The sequence below is a fragment of the Contarinia nasturtii genome, unplaced genomic scaffold (genome assembly GCF_009176525.2).
Source record: "Contarinia nasturtii isolate CC-2019 unplaced genomic scaffold, AAFC_CNas_1.1 Cnas_scaffold_861, whole genome shotgun sequence".
NCBI classification, from domain to species: domain Eukaryota; kingdom Metazoa; phylum Arthropoda; class Insecta; order Diptera; family Cecidomyiidae; genus Contarinia; species Contarinia nasturtii.
This window is the reverse complement of record NW_022198208.1, coordinates 79,710-101,203: the sequence shown is the minus strand read 5'-3', so window position 1 is coordinate 101,203 and position 21,494 is coordinate 79,710. Positions and strand designations below refer to the sequence as shown.

Below are 21,494 nucleotides of genomic sequence, written 5' to 3'. Positions count from 1 at the left end.
ATGGGAAAAATTCAATTTTTCTTCCAAAAGTGATATTTAATGTATTCTTAAACACTCAAAAATGTGTATTGGAGGGTTTTTGGGTACGAGAAAACCGAATATGACGTTAGTTTTGCGATACAATCAACTTTCGAAACACTTTTCATACAAAAAATTCAAAAAATTTGGATTTTTGTATGGAAGCCATGCCTGTATGATATCGTAATGAGCTGAAACTTTGCACAGGTTATTTTTATCACACATAAATACTATTCCGAGAGTTTGAAGACATTTCAACGAATATTAGGGGCACCTCCCGAACAATATTTTGGATTTTTCGCTATAAAACGAAATTTTGTATGGGAAGTACCCTTAATATGCATTGAAATTTCTTCAAACTTTCAGAATGTTAACTTTTTGTGAAAAAAATAACCTCTGCAAATTTTCACATGATTACGATATCATATAGGCATGGCTCCGATACAAAAATTCCCATCTTTAGTAGTTTTTGTAAGAAAAGTGCTTCGAAAATTATTTTTATCTAAAACTAATGTCAGATTTAGTTTTCTTTCATGTCGTGGATCACAGTGCGGAAAAGTTCATCTTACGGATGTAAGACATTTTATTTCAAAACGTTTTGCAATCTGAGAGGAGGGTAAGGGGGTCTGGACGAAGGGAAGCGAAAAAAAAGTTTAATTCACATCACAAAGTGGGAAATATATGGAAAGTAACTTCGAAACTTCAAAGTCAAATCTATACCCAATGGGAGAAGCTATCTCTGAATTTGAGTTTTCGTGCCATTTTTAAAGGTAAATTCGAAACAATGCAATAATTTTCTTCTAATACATTTCACCATGGAAAAATGATGTGAAATCCAATTTAGTCTCTCCATGTAATGCTTGCTGCTCAAATTAATTAAACTTGATTTAATATTAAATAAATAAATCTGATTTTCGTGGAAAAAAAGGCTTAACTTGTTTGTCTCCGTGTAGTCTAGGCGATATTCATTTTATTTTTCACCAAAAAAAGGGAAAATTCAAATGGAATTCAATTGTTTTTGTTCGTTCAGACTGTCTTGAATTATTAATTGAAAGATGCCGCGTGGCGTGACGATGAACGACATAATCCATTCCAACGTCGAGTCAACATAAGTTATGTTATTCGATGAATAAATTGCATTGTGAAAATTCGCTGTTTGTTTCGAAATTTGTTAAGTGATAATAATGTCAATGATGACAATGAATTGGCTGTGCGTGTGCATGGAATGATTTAACCGCGCGATGTTTGCATCACATTGAAGCGCAACTGCATATGAGATGAATAAATGACGAAAATACCGAATATACCTCTTCTGGTTGTTCATTTTCTTGGTATCGTTGAGTGTTTTGCATAATTAATGCAATATGATAGAGCGAAAATGAGGATAAAGACGATGATTTGATAGAGAGTGCGATATAATGAGCGAGAGATAGCAGAAGAGATCATAAGAGAAAGTGATAGAGAAAACCGCGTAGAGAAGAGGGAGACGAAAATTCAGCTAGAAAGTAACCAAAAGAGAAGGAAACCAATATAAAACAAAGCGAACGAAAGCTGAAGTTGAAGTTTTTGTTTCATCATTCAATTTAGTTCGTTAGCTATTTGCTTGTGTTACATAATTGATTTTATGCTGTTGCTTTTTACGACAATGATTACATCAAATGGCAACATTACTTTATGCACTCTGAAGTTGACAAAATTGTGTCAATTGAAAAGTTTGTGCGTGCAAGATTTACGTTTTCGCCAAAGTTTATTTTTGATGGTTGATAACGGTGACGGTAAACTATGTGTTGCACATCAAATGAGCTCAAATGAGGGAAGTCAACAAAAATTGAATAAAGCAACAAGGCTCCAGAGTGAAAGAGTAAAGTGATTCTTTGGGGAAATGATTTTATGTGCGTGATTAACTGTAGGTCATAACCCCTTATGAAGCGATAATTGCGCACGGAACCCTCTCTTCCATCCTTCTCTTTCGACAAAATGAATGTAATAGTAATTAAAAGTTTTTCAATGATTTCATGCGCTCGTCGATTGTCTTGCGGTGTGAATGAATGACAGAAAAATCGATGCATTCATTTAGTTTCACTTGTTGTCGTCAATTGTTTGTGCAAAACTTTACCGTAAAAACTTCGAATATTCAATTAATTATTGCATACAGGGGACCCCAATTGCTTACTTTCCTGCGCATTTTCCATCGTCCCCCGTGAAAGCTTGTGAAATCACCCACACACACACACCTCCATTATTAACTGTTGAAAAACTGATGTAAAAAGTTGATGTTTTCCAATATTCATCGAACTTTTTCAACAAATAATGAGCAATTGCTTATTTAAGTAAGAGATGAGTCCTGCAGAAGCGAATAGTGATTGAATGCAAAAGAATGTTAAGCGCTATCGAGGATTGTAAACATAAATGTACTTAAGAATATCATTTCACGGTTCATCGTTACGTCGAAATCGATTAGCTGCAAGTTGGAAACATACGATTTGAATATTTAAAGAGGGTTTTTTTATAACAAACAAAGTAGGTACCGGGTTTTTCTCGGAAAAACCGTTTTGTTTTTGTTCCATTTGTGTTGTTGTTGTGAATTTTGTTGTCGGTTGAATTGACGAGAGACTCTATTGTGAGAAAAGGTCCATTAGACCGGTGAAAGTTTGACAGTCGATGAACTTGATGTCGGACAAATTAGTGAAATGGGTATCGATTATATATTTTCCATCACTCGTTTGATGGTCATTATCCTTTACACCTGTTCCTGTTCAGTATTCACAAATTTCGCTCTGACAGATTCGATACGAATTTTTTCCCCGGCATGTCAAATACGATTAATGTTGTCGAGTAAAATTCGTCGCGCGTTCACAGGAATGCTTTCTTGCCCTTCATTCCTTCCTTTATCTCTCTCTCTCTCTCTCTCTCTCTCTCTTTCATTCTTTTCTTTTTTTTCTTTCTCTCACCCTTCTCAACTTCGCCAAAGTTTTTCTCTCGCCGCGCGTCAAAAACTTGGTTTTGATTGTTCAAGTGGTGACCGAACAGCACTTTTGTTTCGGTGCGGAATAAATAATGCAAAGAGTTATGTAGATGCGGTTGCGTTCTTTGCATACATTTTCCAACCGGACGAATAAAAAGGATTTTTATCATGCTTAGCATTCGTCGACTGACAGCCACTGTCCTGGCTTTTGCCAACTAGGGATATATATTGCGTTGTCATTGTATTCGCAACTCAAACAAAAAACGGTGGACGAGTCATTTGGAATTTCAACTGCTTCTTTTTTCAAGAAAAATGTTATTCAATCACAAAACGGAGCGCGAAACGACTGAGAGAAAATTAAATTTTCGTGGTAAAATCTCAGTTGTCAAAAGAGAAATTCAAACCCGTTGCTTTGGCAAACAATAACTGTGATTGGGGTTCTGATACGCCATTCAAGAGATGGTGAAAAAGTACAAGGAGCAAACGCAATTTTGCCGAATACAAAAGAGCATAAAAATGAATATTCAAATTCCCAATTGAAATTCTTATTTGATTTTTTCAAAGAATGCTTTTCATATCTCGTTGCATAACTGATATTGAGTCGTTAAAGTCGAGTTATAATTTTAAAAAGTCGTAACTTATGCTTTCGTGCAAAAATGCCATTGAGTGTTGAGTTTTGTGTTGATTTGAATTGTGATTTTGCCATTGAAAAAACCAATGTCAATTGCTTATATTCATTTCAAACGTAAATGTCTTCCGTCTGTTTGTCGTTTGTCAAGCTTTCGCCTGGATTTGATGGTGTGTGTGTTTTTTGTGTTTAAACAAAAGCAAAATGCATGAAGATTTCAATCTTTGTTTATTGAATGAACATAAATATAATGCGAACGTTTTTTTTTGTTTCGCTGCAATCCAATAACAACAAACAGAAAATGTCTTTTGGATATTCGACGATTTCACTGCAATTGTTGGAAAACGTGCGCTCATGCCATTTTGCGATATTGTCGAAACATTATTTGCATCGAATGCCGCCTCAAGCGAAAATGACAAAAAAACCAAAAAAACACTAAACAAATAATGAGAGCAAAATGAGTCTCGTGTCGAACAGTAGAGAATTTGTAAAACCGTGATGGTGCAAAAACTGTATGAAGTCATTTCAAGAAAAATGTGCAAAGACCTCAAAATGCCGGAAACCCATTTTCAGATTTATCGTCATTTTATTACTATCATGCCATTCTTGTTTTACATTTTTTCATACGGTTTTTTTGTCGCCGCTTTTGTTCTTTTGTCTCGCCAGCTCACCCACTGACTTCGTTGTTTACTTTTACTCTGTATTGGGGTTTCAATGGACGGTTCTTATTTACTTTCGGTTTTTTTTTTTCGTTTCGAAGTTCTTTTCATATTGACACTTTTTCATGGTGTCAGAAATAGTTCAAAATAAGCGCAGAGAAAGCTATTCGATTCTGTAGTTTGAGCTATTTTATTTGTGTGAACGGGGAATAAAGAAAAACCAAAAAAGAAACACAAACAAAACTCGACTCGCTCATTTTGAACGATTTTCGTTCAGACTTACTCCAAAGCTCTAATGTCTCCGTCTCTTTTTGTCACTTTCCCATCATTATTTGTTTTTCATTGTTTCTTTACATTACGACAACGCTTAATCCATCCGGTATTTGCTTTTGCAAATTTCTTCTTTTCTTTTCATCGCTTTTATTACTTCAGATACGAGTTAGCATTTCTTTTTATTGAGCTTGCATTTGTTTGTTTGAGAATGTGAGAAAATGTTTTCATTTCCAGCTCTGAATCAAAGTTGGAAAGCGCTCAAAACTGATTTCAAAACTAGATTGTGTAAATATTTAAATGATGCTGATAAAAATTATTCTGCGCTTGCTGTGTATTTGAAGCGAAATAACTTCGTTTATCTACAAAATGGATTTCAATGCATTGCTTTGGACTCACAAAGTCGAGAGTCGCGCCATTTTCTCGGAGGGAAATTCATATTTCTCTGGTTTTTTCTCATACTATGACTGGTCCATTGTTTTAGATACGAATATTACTTTTCTGCACACCGCATTTACAGTTGGTATCCTCTTGAGAAACGACAAAAAGTCCAAAAAAAGTCCAAAAATAGTTCGGCCAAGAAATAAAACATCAGTAACTTTCATCTGGCACCTGTATAACTAAAGGTTCGGTCAATTCGGAAAAATCGATTTAATTCACTTTTGGACTCAATGCTCAAATTGTGTTGTCAACTCTGTTAGATTTTTGTAATATTCATTTTGAAAGTGAATCAGTGGTTTTCGGAAAATTCAAAGCAATATTGTCCATCGACGAAAACTGAGCATTCTGAACTAAAAAATACAAAAATGAGCTTTACTCCAAAACCCCGATTGAATAGAATCTAATTTGTGGAATATGTTGAGGTGCTCTCACATATGTCGAATATACTACAGGGGGAGGAAAAATTTTTAAGCCTGATATAGAAACACACATTGTATTTTTAAATGACTATATTTATTATTCAAAGTAGTCTCCATGAACACGAATGACACTTTCATATCGATGCTTCAATGCTTTAATTCCTCCTTCAAACCACTCGGCATCTTTGTCCTCCCATACGTTGAAAATATCGTTCGATATCTCTTCTTCGGACTCATATTGCTTCCCCTTCAGATATCTTTTGGTGTTTGGGAACAGGAAATAGTCGCTGGGGGCCAGATCTGGAGAATACGGTGGATGGTGGAGTTGTTCGAACCCACATTCCCTGATGGCAGCTTGTGCAAGCAATGATTTGTGAGGCGGTGCATTGTCATGCAAAAGAAGAACTTTTCGAGTGAGCAAACCAGGACGCTTTTCTCTGATCGCTTTACGCAATCTATGCATTTGTTGTGCATAATAATAGCCCGTGACTGTGGTATTCTTTGGAAGGAATTCAACCAATAATATGCCTTTGGCATCCCAGAATACAGAGGCCATTACTTTGTTTGTGGCAATTTGTTTGCGTGGCACTTTCGATGCTGGTTCACCACGTTTGTGCCATTCCTTCGTCTGTGATTTGAGCTCTGGATCATAGTAGTGGATCCAGGTTTCGTCGCCAGTCACTATTCCCTCAAATGTGTCCGTTTCATTCCATTCCAACAACTCGAGAAACTCGTGTGCAGCAGCAATTCGTTCTTCTTTTTGGGATTTGTTCAACGTTCTTGGAATCCATCGCGAGCAAACCTTTCTCATGTGCAATTTTTCATGAAGTATGTTGTAAATACTCTTCTCTGAGATGTCAAACATTGCTGCTAACACTTTCTTGCTCATTCGAGGATTTTCGTGCACGTGATGTTCAATTTTTTGCACTACATCTGAAGCTGTTGCTTCAATTGGTCGACCTGTATGAGGATCATCTTCCAATGATTCTCTACCCCACTTGAATTGTTTTGCCCATAGTTTTACTGTGGCATACGATGGGGCAAGGACCCCATAAACAGCACGCAAGCGATCATTGATATCCTTTGGTGTCACACCTTCTTTTGTGAGAAACTTAATCACCGCACGATATTCGATTTTATCCATTTTTTCAAAAATATCGAGGTTACTTGGTATGCAATGATGTTGAAAACAAACGACGACAGATATCAACTCAATTTTTTTCTGCAATACTATTGACAGTTCGTACGTCAATTACAGCACAAGAACAATTTGTAACTAGTGCCGTCTATATGTCAGGCTTAAAAATTTTTCCTCCCCCTGTATTTTCAATTTAGAGACAAACCTGTTGAAAATAAAAGATATATCATAACACTGCCAATCTAACATGGAAAATAACCAAATATGGTTGAACTATTCGAAAACTTTAAATCAGCCACATTTTGTGTTTCCGAATTTGGTCCGAATGTGGCCTCTTCAAGTGTCTTTCTGTCCGAGAACTAAAGTAATATGTATGTTTGGTTATTGATAGTAGTCGAATGAGGGTCGTACTTTTTTTTGCAAGGAACTTGGACTGCAGATAATTTGAATCATATTATATTCGAAATGAAACCATCGCAAAGGTTCACATTTTCAAACAAATAATAAATGAGAGAAGTTCTGGCAAAATTGAATCGAAACCGATTTTGGAGAATACTTTGTTTGAATTGAAAGCGCAAACAGATCAAATACTTCTGAGTGCTGACCTACATTGTTTTCGAAACAATTTGGCATTTCGGTTTCAATTAGCAAGATAAACTCTGAAATGATCAACTCTACTGAATTCGAAAGGGAACTTTTGCCAAAATTTAATTTGTTCTATAGTTTTTGCATTATTTACTTATTTGCAATGGATTTTCTCTTCGTCAAAACCCATGGATTATTGCTCTAAAATGCTTATTATTTAGCAAAAATAATCTTAAAAAATGAAGGTTTTCGTTCAAAAAATAGCCAAAATACCTCTTATTATAAAAATTCATTCACAATGAATGAAAACTGTTTAAAACAGTAATTTATCGCTTTGAAAAAGAAAGTTTTCGAAAGCACCACGGTCAAAAGTATGTTTATGTTATATAAGATACCATATTTTCAAAAAATAGCCCCCTTGATTCTAATGGTAAGCATTTTTCTGTAAAATTTCCGAATTCTCTACAAGTTGGCACATATATTTCATATTTTATGAGCTGAAGTTCATTATACAGTGAAAAGTTTGCATCGCATAAAATGTGTGCAATTGTGCATACTCCACAGAGTAAACACATAAGTTTGTTCATATTTCGATTCGTTCGTGTGTTATTGCTGTACTATGAATTTCAAATGGCTACATGAAACATCTGCCCGGCATGAATGCCAAATATTACAAAATGGAACACATAATGTATCCGTACGATTTCAAGCCAATATTTATAATTCATGATGTTTTAGTTTGGTTTGGGAAAATTTTCACGGAAATTGCATTTGATTCGGGAAATGCGCACTACAGAAAGTCGAATTCAACTTTAAAGTAACAAAACAGAGAAGATTTTCTCCGAACGAGATTAAAATCCCGTAAATATGGCAGAAGTGTCGTTTTCTTGGAACCAAATTTCAGTAAATGAGCAAAATTTTTCAAATAAACCATTCTCAGAAGCGAAGCTACGGTTCCATCTGACCTGTATTTTTCCATTTTCCGCACATCTAGTGTGTGAACCTACATAAAGTCATTTAAAAACCGCTGATAGTCGCTGCAAATCCAGAATTCACCATGGATTTTTGTGATTTAATTAAATTTTGATGATAAAAAAAGCCCAGCTCAGCGATTAAAGCGAACTCTCATTTATCTTGTTTTCATGTTCAAAGAGCTCAAATGGATAAGACGAAAAAAAAAGTGTACGCTCGTTGGGGTTAAAGATTGCTTACCGTTGCATTTTGCTAATTAATGTTTTGCATTGATTTCCACATCCACCTCCATTACTAGACCAAGATGTGCCACCAGCTGCAATGAAAAAAAGGAATAAAAACATCCATTAAACTTGATTGAAAAAAATGGAAGGAAAAAGAAATAGAAAAATCGGTTTAATTGAATTTGTGTTTCGTAAGTGTTTTCGAAAAACAGCCGAGAGGGGGAGAGAAAAAGAGGTCAACAACTGCCACTCTTTTTTCTCTGTCTTTCATTTTGGGATTCTCTTACTCTCCGTTTCTTACCCTTTCTTTCACCTCGCTCAACCTCTTTCCCTCCCCCTCGATCCCCCATTGTCCCTTTCCCATTTTATATCCATCTCGTTCTCTCTTTTTTCTCTCTTTCTTCCTTTCTCCCCTTCTCTCCCTTTCCCCCGAACTCCCTCTTTCTTCCTCCGTTCAAAGCACAGAATAACAGAAAATAAGAGATTGAAGAAATAAATGGAAAAAATAAAATCAAAAGAAAGACTGAATGTAGCAAGGTAAAAAGGATTTATTTAAATATTTGCTTATGTCACTACAGTAACACAAATCTACATAGCAATGAGAATCAACCATTTCCCAGTATTGAACAAGAGATTGGAATGACGATACTTAAACTAGTTGGGTTTTCCATTGAAGTGCAATGTTTTATTTCATTCCATCTAAAAAAAAGTGGACTAAAACTCAACAAAATGTGTCGAAGAGAAAAACATATATCATCACAATAAAATTGGCACATAGACATGGTAAACAAACCTGTTAGATATATATGTTAATTTAGCACGTTTACACGCAACAAATACGCTCCCATAATCCAAAATTCATAAACTTCTTTGCCGTTTGTTGGGAGTTTTCAAGTTTAAAAATCGAATTTTTATGACTTTTTCATCCGCTTCGGATTTTTTTTATGGACTGCACCTAATACCAGCTGTTTTATTCGGATTTTACACGTTCGAGTTTTGTCAAACCCCGACTGAAGCTACAAATGAGGTTGAAAACACCACATCCGGTATATACGGTGGAATGTTTCTGTTTTTTAGCTCCCATCTTTCTCTTATCCTCTCAATTTTCCCGTTATATTTCTCATTCCTCTTCCGCCTCGCTTTCATCATGGGGCGCCTTCCTTCTGCCCGCAACAACCCTGAGCGTTAATAGGATTCGAGTCACGAAATGAAGGCAATATACACATGCGATGTCTACCATCACTTACAATGGCAAATAATGTAAAAAACTGCATGATGGCGCCATCTCTATGTGCTCATGAAAATTAGAACAAAAAGTTTGTGTAGAATGTTAATTGTTTGAAGTTTGAATACGGAATCATTTGTTGTGACGTCTGTCATTTTACGCTCGATAAAGATATACCGTGTAAATTGTACAAAAACCGATTTATTATTTGTATTTAGTGAATTTGTGATGGAAAATAAATTGAAATTACTTTGCACAGTTTGTGTCATCGAAATTAACTGCGAGGACGTTGCATATCACATGGTTTTTCTTCACACAAAATCAGTTGACATTTTTGACTTTTTCGCACCAAAAAAAAAATGTTTTAATTGCCTTTGGTGCTCGTTTGGATCGCGAGTTCAATGCCAAGCACATAGAGATGTCGCTCGGAACGTGAAGCTCAAAAAAAATATACAGGTGATATAGAAAGCAAGTGATGGTAGTGCGATGTGCATTCAACATACTAACGCAAACAAAATGAAATTTGTTTTTTTTTCTTTGGCTCTTGAATCAAACGATCGACAACTTTTTATGTAAACATGTGAATATTGAGAGACACGCACGTTTTTTTTTCTCTCGTCGGTCGTGCAAAGGTTTTTTTTTCGAGGTAGGATTTATTCGAGAAAAAAAGATTCAATTGATGAAATGAAAGAGAAGAGGGAAGGGAAAAAAATCGATCTCCACCAAAACACGCAATTCCATTTTGGGCGCGATTTTATTTTTAGCACATGTACGCCAACAAGTGTCGATGACTATCTCAACGTTTTGCCTATCGTATACACTATTACGATGAACCGACGATGTGGTACGAGGGAAAATATCATAATGGCTCATTCATGGTATGAAAATGGTGATATGATAGCGAATTTCGGCAACCAAAACAAATGAGTGTCGAAAACACGCAACACTTCTGCTTGGAAGGTAGGTAAAGGTTTCAAAGAAATTCATCATCATTAAGCCTTTTGATGTGTAAATTTAAAGTTTGTTGACTATAACCACAGCTAAAACCCTAACTCGTATCACGTAGACCGTTCATTTTCATCATTTTTCACTGTTCAATGAGCTTAAAATCATTGACAGATTCAAAATCATTCAATTGAAATTTGGCATGCTGGGTAAATACAGCTTGTTGCATTTTCATATCGATTTTCTATGAATTATTCGCATTCGACGAACTACAAAGCAGCAGAGCTTGGTTCGCTTCATTGGATGCTATTAAAGGATTTTAGATTTTGGGGCAGGCGAGAAAGTTGAAAGAGAGATCGAGAGTGAGGAAGACAAAGAAGAGCGGTGGAGAAAGGGGAGAGAGGGGGAGACAGTGTGGAAGAGAAAAAGAGAGACAGAGAGGAACCGAAAAGGAGCTAATGAAATAGATGTGAAAGAAAATGAAACCTGGGTAGAAGCAATGCTAGTGAAATCGCATGTAATCTTTTCGATTTGGTATTGTTAATGAATCAATTATTTCTATTTACGAAAACGAGTCACACCGTTGAAATGAGATTACTTTCGTTGCTTGTAAATAGCAGTTGAATGTTTTGATCTGTCTCACATTTTGACAGCTTCTTTCAACGACGTTTTCTTTCATTTCGATTGCTATTTATATTTCGAACTAAATTTCAAGAACTTTCTCTCTTTTTTCCTCTCTCTCTCTCTCTCTCTCTCTCTCTCTCTCTCTCTCTCTCTCTATCTCTCTCTATCTCTCTCTATCTCTCTCTACATACCGTAATCTCGCCTTCTTTATATTTCTCTTTCATTTTCTCAAGTTCTCTTCCTCCCTCTTCTCGTACTTAAGACTGACTTTTACCACGGCATAAATCGATCAATATCCAATGTGTCCTTGTTCAAACTTTTGAATGTTTCAATTCGATGCCACGGCTTCAGCAGGTCCTTTTTTACATCAGATCCCAAAAGTCGTCGTGTCGAACTTTTCGTCGCACATTTTGTTGTGTGAGTGAAAAATGGCACACAAAGTTTTCAATTTTTGTCGCGTATTTCGTCTTAACCAAAAGGAAAGACGAGACACAGTGAGAGACGTCTCGGCGGCTTTAAGCCAGTTCCACTCACTCGATCAAAATTTTGTGAAAGCCTATTTTGTTTTTGGGTTTTTGTTCGATGTCAATGATATGCTACTGTGAACATTGACATTGTCCCGCTTGCATAGAGTGTGAAATGGAGGATGACCAGAACAATAAATAAAATGGAGAAAATGAGTCAGAGAAACACAAAGCACCATCAATAATACAGATTTTGGAATTGTTTTGTCAACAACGAAAAAAAAAAACAACAACAACAAACTTTGCACTTTATTTGTAAACAGATGCTCCCCTGGTGCTGACCGGCTACAACGGCAATAAACTCATAGCTCGCAGACGGGAATTGAGACGTGATGACTTCACATCAACAAAAGTTCACACAATGAATAATAGCGACGCATTGAAAATCCGCATCCACTCAAATTGCTCACGTAATTGTAGATTTTATGCTTGCATTGTGTGTTCAATCCAAATCGAATGCCATAAATTGCGCGGACAACTGCAAAATAGACCGTAAATGTATGACATTAACAGATGCACAGATGATGACGGCAGAGTTCAGAGGGCTTTGACAGAGATTGCATTGTGCAAAAGTTTGAAAATTGATGACATCGCACTGATACAATCGATCACACCATATATTTGGTTTTGACCGGCGACCATGGTCTTTTGTGGCTATTATTTCAATTACAATTATAAAATAAATAGCCAAGCTACGGTTATCTGTTTAAATATCACAACGAAAAATTCGTCCGTTCCCAAAATCCCTGGAGAAGAATTGTAGAAAATTAAATGAATCTTCAAAAAAAATTCTCTGTGTCTGTCTTTGGGATTGATTTAAGAACATAGTGTGTAGTTTCAGATGCAGCACTGACAATGCCACACTCATGCGTCAATTCAATCAGGCCAATGAATTATTGCGTTTGGTGTCTGCTGCACCATATAGCTTCAAATCAGCTGTAACCATAGAAATGAGAGTGCATTTATGTTGTGTGTTCTTGTGCTTAAATTGTAGATTTCTGCTATTGTCATGACATGCTTAACATTTTGCTTTTCACCGAAAACTCGTTACGATGTCAAGATTTAAATACGCCAACACAAGCAATTGGCATAAAATCCAATATATTCGGCCCTCTAATACAAGAAAACACATGTACGCACATGCTTTATTTCTCTCTCTTTATCTCTCGTTCAAACATTTAGTGAATGCGTCACATAAAAATAATAAAGACAACGCAATAGCAAAGTTTCCATCGTCAGACTCGGTTTATGAGGCTCAAACGTTTTTGTTTTAGTTCATATTTTTGTTATTGATATAATTTTTCTCATTACGCAACAAATACTCTCGAATTTTTAAATCAGCACTAATGAAAACGATGAGCATAGCGCACAAACACACACACAACGAAATAATTAGACAGACGCAACTCATGCAAAAATAAGGATGAGCGCCTGCACAAAATTACAATTAATGGAACAAATTCACAACATCAAAGTCGAATCGATAGAAAAGTTTCATCGACTTTTTCTTTGCAAAGGCTCAGCAATTACGCACATTTACATATTCATTGAATTATTTCTGTCTAACAACCAATTTCTGAATTTTTTACATGATTTGAAGGGAACAAACGATTTCTTGGCATTTTTTTGAAATGGAAACTTTGAACTTGAGAATGAACAAAGAGTCAAAAAGGCGAGCTCGTTTTTGAATAATTATACTAGAAAAGTCACGAATATTTCAATATTCATTGATTTATGTCTTTAACCAAAAACTCTGATTCGAAAGAAAATACCTTCCCCACACTAGGTGAGCGGTAAAGTAAAATATTTAAAAAAAAACGTATATGCTTTTTGTGAAAGTGTGTGCTTTTGTTTCATGCTCAACAATGAACGTTAACTCCTGCTGTTAACAAATCACTGTGAGCTGGGTGCGGAAGTGCGCAGTTTGAATTTACGTTGATTTTCCAATGGAAACTATCAATTTTTTGTTGGTGTAATAAATTCAAACGATCGACCGTAATTTATGGTATAAATTAACGAAAGTTGCCTCAAACGACCTTAAGTTTGTTGTTTCATTAATCATTTTATCGACGAAATACGCCCGTTTTCTTTGATATCTTATCTTTGATTAATGGGAAATTAATTTCCAAATGATTTTTCCAAGAATTCAAAAAAAAAACAATCGCAAATGCGTGCTCTAATCGATGTACGATATCTTACGCACAATTTCGAGGTTTTTTTTGAATATTCCATTCCGTTTATTAACTGTAATGAATTCATGCTAGAAAGTCATGTAAATGATTTTACGTGAATAATAATAATTTTGAGCAATTTTTGCTTTAGAACTCCATTGATTATGTGTTGAGCCACATTCGATTTCTGATTACATCAATTGGCAAGCTCAAGTTCTTCATTTGAAGCTGAAAACATTGATTTGAAGTCTTCATTTGAAGCGAATTTTCGCACGCTTTTGAACGAAAATCATGCAAAATGTCGGCATTGAGAACACGCTCAAAAATCGTGATGATTTGAAAATCATTCCTTTTGAAATCTGAAAAAGACAAGAATTTTCACTTCTCCGAGAACCGGATTTCCCAAATGGTATGCATTAAAAGAAGTTTGAATAGCTTTTATGCACTTTCCACTTCACAAAAAACTTTTCAGACATCAAAACGTCTTTATTGCGACAAAACTTTTTCTTCATTTGAATATATAATTCGAACAACATGAATCGGAACTTACACGAATATACTTGAGTCGAAACAAGAATTCAAATGACTTTTTGAAGCGGTGAAATGACGAAAGATTTCTTTTGTTGTACGCGAAACTATCCGAATAAAATTGAAATGAAATTGTCTGCCGCAAAACTTGAACAATCCAAAGAGGAACTTCATTAACCAAGCGGGGAAAAGGGTGGAAAACATAAATTTCCAGGAGGTATCTCAATTTTATTGCTTCAAAAAATCAGAAGTACCTTCAGTGAAAAATGGAAAGGATACACGCGTGTCTGACCTATATTTTCTGCGTGGAAATTGAGTTAAAGCTGTGCATATGGGCCAAACTGTGTTAATTAAAGCTCGCAATATTAATAGAACATGAGAAATATGTTGTTATTTCTGAAAAATAACCATATTTCCTCGATTCGTCTATTTTTGTTCAAGCCAGGCGCAGTTGATTTGCAGTAAGTATTACTTGATATCATTAATCATTTTGTTCCGGAAATGTGCAAAAATGGAAATTGTGGAAAATATTGTACTTTAAATGAATACCCATGTGGATAAGAAGTCCTCTTAAAGTGGAATGAATCGACTTATGTAATTGAAGAAGGTACTTGCTATCTATTTCGACGAAGAAGCTTTGATTTTAAATGATTTGAAATTAATCCGTAGCAGCGGTGGCTAAAAATAGCTTTCTATACTTTGCTTTGCCATTCTTCCTTTCACTTTGCCGTCATCGACATAATGACCGGGGTCATTTACATTCAAACGATTTTTCAAGCAACTTGTATAATTTAGTGAGTACCTTTACTCGGGAGAAGGAGGTGGAGAAAAAGAAACAAAATAGAAAGAGGGTAAAAAGAGAAAGGGACGTCGAATCAAAAGCCATGTAATCAAATATGCATTAAATCATTTTGTGTGCACGAATGACAACGACGACGGCGGCTTGTTTATTTCCACGCTGCACGCAACCGATGAATTTATTAAATGGCATAATTTCGGGCGTCGAAATCATGACTTGACCAAAAATTACCGCGGTAATTCGTGCAACAAAAACAAAACGTCATATTATACGTGGTTCCTGCCTTGATTCCACTATAAATGATATTCTGATGACATGTTCCCTTGTTTTTTTTCGTAAACAATGTACATTACCAATTAAACCATGAATTACGAACCGGTTATTTTTAGAAACTCCTACATTATCGCTATAAATGAGTCATTTGTAACCAGTTCGGATAAGGTTCCATACAAAATATTTTCGTCATTCATTTTTATTTTTATTTTTGAGTATGAGCTTTCACTTTTTTTACACAAATCAGCTTCACTCTGAAAAATAAGAGAAAATTTACTGACTTGTTGTATTAAACAAAATGTCAAGATCGAGTTGCAACAATCAGGCGAACAATTCCACCGTATGTATTTTTAATTAATTCAAAGTTCATCGCAGCCAAAAGGTCATGCGAAATAAAATGGCCAAGATTATTATGCTGAAAATCGCATGTTGTTCGAAAATACAGTTGAAATATTTTAATTTCATTTGGCAAAAAAAAATGTTCATTAACTTTCCAATTTAAATGGCATGGGAATACACAGTGACGTTACTGTGACAATGTGATTCGATTCTGGGTAGCGTTATTATAAAGCGTCTGAAAACTGCTTATTTTTTCGGTTTTGCGCCAATGGCACCAAAGTACCGTTTACATTATCGAACAGATGTTTTCTGGTGACACTAATGGAAAGAACTTTTTTTAACCGTTGACATTAAGCGTGTATCTTTTTCGGTGTGACACCAGTTTTCTGCTTTTCCTCTCGTTTTTTTTGAATATCAAACAAGAAAAGTCTTATTGTCGTTTGTCAAATAAAATATATATGTTATGAAAAGTTTTTAAAAAGGGTTGGAGAAGAAACGTGTTGATTTTCTCTCAAAGTTATTGAAAAAGTCGCCTTAAAATCACCAAACAAAATATGAATTTGACCAATCGATTTTCCGACAATGTTTTCAATCAATTTATGCACGGCGATGTTCGGTTTACGATTTATTCAGTTGAGTTTGCTTCAAATCGAATCCCCGATGGAATTAGTCAAAAAAACACCCAACCCATCCATTTAACGGATTAAATAATGCCAAATGAAAATGTCGGTGTTGGCATTGGCAATGACACGATACAAATTGATTCGATGGCCACCGAAATGCATGCACGCTTTATGAATTATTCATTGTAGACATGCATGTGTGGATTAAATAAAAATTCATTCACATTTGGTGGTTTATAAATGACGTAAATGCAACACATACGATTGCTTGAATTACGCCATCAAATGAAAACAATTGATTTTCTCTTCGATTCGTTTTGAAAAAATAAACGATGTTTTACGATCGTTTGAACTTTCGTTATTATTTTGATAGAGAACCTCCATTAAAGGTTGATTTCTTTTGCGTGTTGGGTCTCGATTTCTTTAATCTATTTCGGTTTCATTTCATCCCACGCCAATCACTCGTTTGACATTTTCCAAATGCAAATTATACACCATTTACTTAATTATAGATAATTATGTTTTATTGATTCCACTAAGTTGATACGACAACAGATTTCAATGCATCCAACCGTATTTTCCTTACACCCATACAGTAATTGCACTATTTGACATGCGTTAAAACGCTTTTCGAATGCACTCGAAAATGTGTTTGCTCATAATGTGCGATGCAGTTGGGTTTTCAATTACAAATGATGCATTTCATTTGCATAATATGCTTAAATTTCGGAATTTCCTAAACTATGTTGTGAATATGTGGCAGTAAATTGAATTCAAGCCGATTGTTTTAAATGTACGATTTTGTATGCAATTTGATGTTATTGCTATGCAGAAAATGGAAATTCAAACTAAATGCAGAGAGAGAGAGAGAAATACTGAATTAAATCGGAATTTCACATGAAATGGTATTGCAAGAGGGAATTTTTAATATTGAAATTTAAATGAAATTATACTAAATCTAGCATAATTCCCGTTCTCTTCTTCTTTCTTTCATTTTCTTTCACTCTATCTCTCTCGCTTTTAAGAGCTGTCTCCCTCCATTTTTCTCTTTTCTTCTCGTTTTATCTTCGGTGAATTATTCTATTCTAATGTTTTCTCGTGGGATTTAACAGAACAACACAACGATTTCTGCAGATTCTTTTCACTCTATGTATGCACGGTGTGCGCAACAAATTTCGAATCGAGAAAAATCAACAGTCAGGAAAAATATGTGCCATCACAGCGAAAGCGCTTCGAAAAATCTACTCCCTCTCTAATTAAGTGATGAAAATCAGTGACCGGTTCGCGCATATTTCTATGCTTGCCTAAATACGCTAGGTAGCATAGATATGCCAAGCATAGCCGCAAACACAACCGACGCATCGCCGTTCACTCTATATGAACAATACACATGTTCGTTTATGCAGACGACCGTGCGCATACAATATAGCTCGAATCGAATGGTGGAAGGGTGCGTTGCGGCTTGCGTCTCCGCTATGCTTAGCATAGCTATCAGGCATAGAAATATGCGCGAACCGGTCACTGATGAAAATTGCAATACGCAGCAGTATCAAGCAGGAATTTTAAAGGAAAAAAAATTGCGTTGGCGTTACTTGGTCGCAAGCAACATCATCATTCGTTTCATCAGCGAATCGCTGCTTCAGCAGTCCTTAATGACACTCATAATGAATCAATTACTTTAAATCGATTCCATTTCTCTCTTTCTCTCTCTCTCTTTTCAAACTCTTTGAAGCTATTTCTATCGTCGCCATTCGCGTTTGTCACGTCGATATGAGGGCATGCTCCCTCCATTATAATCTTTTCCACTTATTTTGCACTCTTGTCGTTTTCAATCTTTTTATCTCGATGCTTTTGAATTTCTTGCAATAAAATTGGCGTGAAAAAGGGCACCATTTTTCTGTATTTCAATGGAAAATATCATTGAATGCATCGAGTTTCGACTCAATTTCGCATTTAAAACAGAGTATCCTGATTTGCTGCTGCTCAGCATATTACTGAGAGCTGAGAAATGCTGAGCTCGTGCGGCTAACGCATATGAAACGGATGCACGATACATATTCCCCTTTCGCTTCGTATGTGCTGCCGTTGACGCTATTGCCAGTACAACGGTAACACACTATACCAGCGAACATACGAAGTGAAAGGGGAATATGTATCGTGCATCCGTTTCGTATGCGTTAGACGTACACTTTCAGAATATATGAAAGACTGAGAGCAAAAACAGCACGTCGCATCTCATCTCTTGCTTTCACTTACGTAAGCAAAATAACGAGGGATGCGACGTGATGTTTTTCTCGCAGCTTCTCATATGTCGGTCGCAACACAATTTCAAACTCAACTGGTTACTAAGTTTTGAGTTTTGAATTGAACGTCCAATCAACTGTTTATAACCGTTTAAACGGGGAGAATGCATGTGTGCGTGCCATCCGTTTCGTATGCGTTAGCCGCACGAGTTCAGCATTTCTCAGCTCTCAGCTATATGCTGAGCAGCAGCAAATCAAGATGCTCTGATTTAAAAATATCTCACAACGACGTTGCATTCAATCGATATCACGACGGAGCAAAAAAGTGTTGTCTCGACTCAGGCTCGAATTCAAATGAAGACCTACCTAAATTGAGCTTGCAATTTTGATTTTTTTCCCTCTTTTTGCGAAGATTTGATTGAATTGGAAAAGTGAATTTCGAGCCTTACAGATAACATATGGCATATTCGACTCCAAATTGTATATCTATTGTATTGTTGTAGATTTATTGCTCGTGAGAGTCTGACATTTGTCTCGAAGTGAAGCGTTAATGAATAATGACTTTTGGAGTCGAGAAAATCCATTAAATCCCACGCATTTACCGAGCACAGCACATATGTGAGAGTAAATTGTGTTTATTTAACGATATTTACTGAAAACACATAAAGACACAACAAGCACACAATCGTGAGAAAATAGCAGTTGCATCAATGTTACTGTGTCAACTTTGTTTGCAAATACTCAAGCCACAAGCTTTCAACAAATTGAAATGCACCAAATGTAAATTCAAACATTTGTTTCTATATGCACAAGTTTTCTTCATTTACACACTTGGATATTGGATGACACTACGTGCCTTACGATGAATGGTGGTGGATTGTAAGTTACGAGCACCGAAATGGGTTTCACACTTGCTATTCAAGTGTTACATAAATGGAATTTATTATTTTTACCAACATTGTAGATGGAAATTTCAATTTTTATTCATTTCATAAGACAATGGATTACATTTTTTGGTGAATAGCATCTGTTTTTCATTCATTATGCATTTGTATCTGCAAATTTCTTTCCATTCTGTAACCATTCGGCTAAAAGCGGCGATTCGGTTCTATCTTTTGTATTAAATAGTATTGAATCATCAGTGAAATCCTCGTCTTCACGGCAAAGTCCACGATATTTGGTGTTCATTCCCCTTTGACACTCCTCGCACATTCGGCCGGTTTTGAAAATGGGTGATTTGACCATATTTCCCGTTGCATAATTGCATGCCAAATACTGGCACTTTGACGATGGAGCACTTTTCACAATTGCACAGCCCATTGCAAAGGAACTGCCCCAGATCATTTGTGTGAAATGACCGACCACACCTTTGGGTTGGGGACCATCGGAAAATGACTGAATCCAGTGGCTTGTTGGCACATTGATGTATTCATCAAACCAACGCTGCATCGCTCCATCAATTACATCATTGAGTGAACTAAATGTTGGATATGAACAAATCGAATATAGATTTTGGCCAGCATACACAAAGCGCTTTGTGCGTCGGCATTTATCGTGTTTCATCTCACATTGGGCCACATTTTGCAAGGCCAACATTTCCAATTCATCGTCCCAAATCTAAACGAAAAATTGAAATTTCATTAAAATTGAAATGAAATTCGGCTTGACTTACAATTGTTGCCATTCGTGATGCGGTGATATTTTGAAATACACCATCAAGTTTACCCTGAGCAACTTGGCTTCGCTTTTGATTATGACCGTCCAGCAATCGTTGTTTCATTTCATTTGTTATTTCAACATATTCCGCATTGCGACACATTCGACCGAATTTCTAATTGAAGAAGAACTCATAATTTTCAAATGAATCGAACAATTTCAAATGGACTCACGAATTCGGCGTTGCACATAATATTTTTGACTTCACTTAATCCATCGGTACACATTAATTCACGGCTACAATAATATTTACTGGAATTTCGCCTTGCAATTTGGGGATTTTTCTTCAAAACATAACACAAAGTAGTGATTTTCGACATGGAAGAGATACATGTTTTTTATATTTACCCAAAAAAATGCATAAAATGCCATCAGTGCAACAATGGCTGAGAGCAATGTTATTGCAGCAACTGTTAAACAGAAATATCCAAATTTTAATATGATTACAATACAGTACAGTTGATGCAAAAGACGAAAGAAAATATTTACTCATCACACAAACAGCCTTTGACATCATTTAAATAATTATTACTTAATTTCACTTGAACAACTAATTTTAAAATACTTGTTTTTCGGTCATAGTATTGAAAGCAAATGACGATAAATTCATGGAATTGCATAAAATCACTCTACATTTTATGGAAAAAAAGAGCATTTGATAAGCGCGTGAGTCATGATATGATGAATCAGAGTTAAGCGAAAATATGATAAATAATCATGTGCCCATACATGTTTTTCGGTACTTCCATTGAGCTGTAATGTTGCAGATAAGAACATGTCCATTCATTTTTTAGCTAATCTTTTTGTATTTTTCCATCTTTTTTAATGGACCGACGGATTTGTCAGTATTATTTGACAATATTTTCAAACAAAAAGTTATAGGAAAAAATAATTTATTTGACTTTGATCATTAAATGACAGTCATTTATTTACATCTAGATTAAAACTATTTGGTTTTCGGCTATTGTAATAAATTAATTTGATATGGTTGAATTAGTTATTGTTGGTTTCGACGTTGATATTGGAACTTTCGTCGTGGGTTTGAGTTTTTGGGTAGGTTTCTTTGGATTTGGCTTAGGTTTAGGTTTCTGCGGTGTGGGCTTAGGCTTCTGTGTTGTTTTCGGAGTTGAGTTAGTCGGCTTGGGCTTTTGTGTTGGTTTGGGCT

The 21,494-nt window shown here is 35.7% G+C and overlaps 1 protein-coding gene across 5 annotated transcripts in view; it reads right to left on the bottom strand.

Moving 5' to 3' along the window:
* The window catches only part of LOC116342276 (calcium/calmodulin-dependent protein kinase kinase 1), a 101,153-nt gene that overhangs the window by 9,234 nt on the left and 70,425 nt on the right, over positions 1–21,494 (bottom strand). For 4 of the 5 annotated variants that reach the window (XM_031769786.1, XM_031769789.1, XM_031769788.1 and 1 more), the window contains one exon: positions 8,336–8,411. In XM_031769786.1, the coding sequence (XP_031625646.1) occupies positions 8,336–8,411 (76 nt within the window). Of the gene's footprint in view, positions 1–8,335; positions 8,412–9,112; positions 9,135–21,494 lie in introns of those variants that run through there. The other variant, XM_031769790.1, reaches the window with a different exon arrangement.